Genomic DNA, 4,001 nt, shown 5'->3' on the forward strand with positions numbered 1-4,001 from the left:
CGAGTAGGCTACTGATGTTTACATTTCACAATCACATTGCAAACATTTAATCATAACCGAATTTGCGTTTGCCAAAAACCAAAGTAGGGACAAAAATATGCAAGAAAGCACGAAATATGCACAAAAACATGCATGAAAACACAAAATTTGCCATGCATGCAATTAATCCTGTTTAATGCCATACAACGAATATTGCATATTTTGGCCGTCTCTACTCATGATTTTGATCAATGTTGCCAAAAAATTAAGAACGTTGAATAAATGAAGCTATTTAATCAGAATGTAATTTCGAGTGTTCCAAGACAACTCGACCCAATACATAATTTAATCCCAATATGTTGGCTTACAAATAGTTCATACTGAGGGATCAAAATTTTAACTGTGATATAACACACGGCAAAATTTGAAAGGTTTTACACATTTCAACATTTGATTTTTAAAAGTAAGTCATGTTTACATCATTCAAGGTGTGAAAATCAAGTTTGATAATGTTTCAATCGAACTTGATATTTCATTCAATGCTTTACTCATGCTAACATCTTTGCAAGCAAATTGAATGCTAGATCATCATTTAAGTGAATACAAGAACATCCCCTCCACAGGCAAACTAGCGTTATTCCTCCGCTTAAATAAAGAATAGGAGACGAGGTCATAATGCAAGGATACCTGTAGCATTCTGTAGTTCTGCTCATCAGATACATGCTCGTGTGCGATCTATATCTTCTGCTGTTGGAAATACATTCGGTTCTTAGTGTTTCATCGAGCGACTTCTATTCGTCTTTTGTTCTCATATCACATCTTCTGTTACATCAACGCTACAATACCTTTAAGAGGAGGATTGGACATGGCAATAGGCGAAGCTAGGCCATTTTGTGATAACAATATTTCCGCTCCCCAGAAGTCGTATCGAAAGTTTCTGGTTGATGTAGTAAAAAGTCTAGAATTTTAAAACTAGACAACTATGAATATAAGAAAATATGTGCAGGTTGGTCTCAAATGCCTGTACCTTACTGCCTGTTTCTATCAAAGAGCTTTGACAAAAAGAAAAATCGGCCTAGCTCCGCTGATGTCCTCTCCTTTAGTTAAAGGTCTCTCTGCATAATGCAACAATACGAAGCATTAACAAGATGAAAACAGGCTCCTTTTCATTAGACAATACATAGGTCATCATCTATATTCAATCTCGCTTTCGAAGCTTATTGATGTCTCTGAAAGGAGAGTTCCTCACAAATTTGTTCGATTTGTTTATTGTGTTTGTTTGTTCGAAAATTGATATTTCTGTGACTAAATATGTGTTAGAACAGAGATTCCGTCAGTCGAATTCGAGCTTAGACGAACATATAGTGACTACATTTGATCTCGCATTAGAAACCTAATCATGTCACGCCCATAAGAATTTCTGAGAAATATGTTCGAAGCAATTTATTTCAGTGTTCCAGTGGTGTTGCATCGCCTCTTAAATGCACTGATCGAAACAGAATTGCAAAGTCTTTGTTGGCAAGGACATTTGGACTTCTAGCACCATTTTTGGAGCTCTTCTGGGACACCTATTCTGGGCCTAAGTTGAATTCAAACCGAACAGACGTGTCCATTCAACAAAATCTAACCAATTCGCCATTTTTTTGGATCATGGACCAATCAATCACTTTAGAGCCACCTTGGAGGTGTGTGTTGGTGACTAATCCTGTAGAGACACCACATCCCATCAGAGTAGTTGACCCGAACCATAGCAACATGTTTCCTCCATTCCTCGTGAGCTTGCACCCGACTGGGAACCAGACCTATGGGGGTGGCTGTGCCGTCAAAAGCCCCCAAAGGTCAGGGATATGACGGAGACACAATGCTTCGTGGTACTAAGTGTGCGAACAGTCACATCCCTATAACGAAGCTCAGATATCGCTGATGGGGTCTTTCAAGTAGCACAAAGTGCACGGATCGAATTCCGTTTGTCTCGTTCACAAGTGATTTATTCAGGAACTAGGTGTTTGAGAGCGCAACCTTAATGAATGGGACAAAAGCTAAGTGTAATTACCCTTATCGAACGCCTAGTATGTAGTAGCTATGTGCCAAGGAACAACAATATAGTTGTGATAGGCCATAAACCGAGTTTCTAAAACATGCGGAGTTCCATGCTGTCTAATTTAAAACTTTTAGCTGGCTATGATTCAAGTACCAAATTCAAATGCCATGGAAAACGGCTTAGAGTAGAGTATTGTATATTACCCTGAAGGTGGTTCAATGCCGTTGAAATTAATTCTAGATTGCCACGCTGCGCAAGTAATGGGATCCATGTTTCAGGTTTTAGCTCCGCATCATCGAGTTGGTCTTGGATACTTAACAGCAAGTCAAATGCAATCACATTTCTGGCTCGAATGGCCTCCTGAAATGGTGTTTTTTGAGCACCACACACCAAAATAGAAGGGGATGCCTGTCTTTGGGTTTGCCAAGAAATGAGCATTTCCAAGCCCTCCTTAAAGCGTCCTTGAATCGGAATTTGCAATACTTTTTGTTCTTTGAAGTCTTCCGGATTCAACTCCTTCAATAGTTCTTGGGTGAGAAAAACATTTTTGTGATAAAGGCTGTTGCCAATTGCAGATTGATTCTTCTTATTTACGGGCATCCAGTTCTGCCTTGACTTTTTCCACATGCTTTTGACCATGCCAATAATATATTTATTGTCACACTTGGAAAGAGCATGAAGTACCGAGTTGCCCTGGTTGTCAGTCGCACTTACACTCACTTCACTCTGCATCAAAAATTTCACGAGATGTAACAACCCAAATTCAATAGCCAAATGTAGGATTGGGGCTTCTTCGTGATCCAAAGATTTTGAGTTCACACCCCATTTAGAAATGATGTCAAATTTTTGCTCCTCATCCATTTTGATAAAAAGTGCTTTGAGAACAGGACGGCACATGAAAATTGTATCAGGAAGACTCGCCCCTTTCCAATTTTCCTTGAACTCCATTATGTAAGCCAAATGGGGGCAGACAAAAAAATAATTTCACTCGCCACTCTTCCGCTTTGTCACTTAAATGAAACTTCACTTCTCAGTTCAAACCTCTGTATTTAATGCCTTGTCAGTGGCTTTAACTTCTTATCAGTAGGGCAAGTCAAAACTTGCATTCTGCAAATTGTGAAGAAAAAAACTTGCACATCCGAGATTTTTTTGCAACTTTATTGCATCTGCAGATTTTGCAAGCTTAAGATCAATATTTGACATTTTTCTTTTATTTTATTTGCGCTTTTGTTTGCAAATTCTGTTGATTTTTTTTTGCAAATTTGCTGTCAATAAAGACCATATTTATCTGCAAACTTTTACCGGCGCTACTTATCAGTTTGCTTATCAAATTTTAGGACTCGTTTTCACTGCATAAGACGTTCGTTCAATCGGAAGACTGTCACAAATCAATCGTTGGACTCTTTTATCTAAAAGGATAAACCAGGGTTATTTGAGCTAGAAGGCTAGTTACTACCTTAGCCCTCTAATCAGAGCTGTCTTTCTCAGGCAGCCGTTGCCAATATTTTTGAGGAAACTTTTTACGCTGGCACCGACCGATGTGGGCACTAACGACTTGTCAGGGTGCATTGGTCTAAGATTCACTTCAGGCACATTAGAGTGGAAATAGCCCATTGGGAGCGGAACCCTTTCAAACTGAAGGTCTTGGCAGTAACAACAGATGGATGGGTGGCAGGAACATTTTTGAACACGAACTTCACATGAAATTGGTAGCGAGTCAATTGTTGTTCCTCGATCTTTAAAAATCACCAAGCTATGCCATTATGGATAAGTGGGGGCCAAAATAGAAACTTGCAAATCTGACTGAGCAAGAAATGTTGTGAACAATAAACTATTTTCCACCCATGGTGATCAAAACATTGTGCATTGAACTTACGTTTCCAAACAATATGCCTATCTGACTGATGTCAACTTCTTTCATTTGCTATTTAGACCACGGACTTCCTCAGATGTGGACTGCGAGCGGAGCCCAATTTTAGCA

At 39.2% G+C, this 4,001-nt stretch overlaps 1 protein-coding gene across 1 annotated transcript in view; it reads right to left on the reverse strand.

Annotated features, from left to right (window-relative positions):
- Nucleotides 1-3,068, reverse strand: part of LOC131891906 (uncharacterized) — a 10,568-nt gene extending 7,500 nt beyond the window's left edge. Inside the window, exon 1 of the mRNA XM_059241593.1 lies at nucleotides 2,224-3,068. Coding sequence (XP_059097576.1) covers nucleotides 2,224-2,968 — 745 coding nt within the window. The 5' untranslated portion in view covers nucleotides 2,969-3,068. The remainder of the gene's footprint in view (nucleotides 1-2,223) is intronic.
- Nucleotides 3,069-4,001: the final 933 nt, after the last annotated feature.

Source organism: Tigriopus californicus, chromosome 12, assembly GCF_007210705.1.
Source record: "Tigriopus californicus strain San Diego chromosome 12, Tcal_SD_v2.1, whole genome shotgun sequence".
In the NCBI taxonomy this organism is placed as follows: domain Eukaryota; kingdom Metazoa; phylum Arthropoda; class Copepoda; order Harpacticoida; family Harpacticidae; genus Tigriopus; species Tigriopus californicus.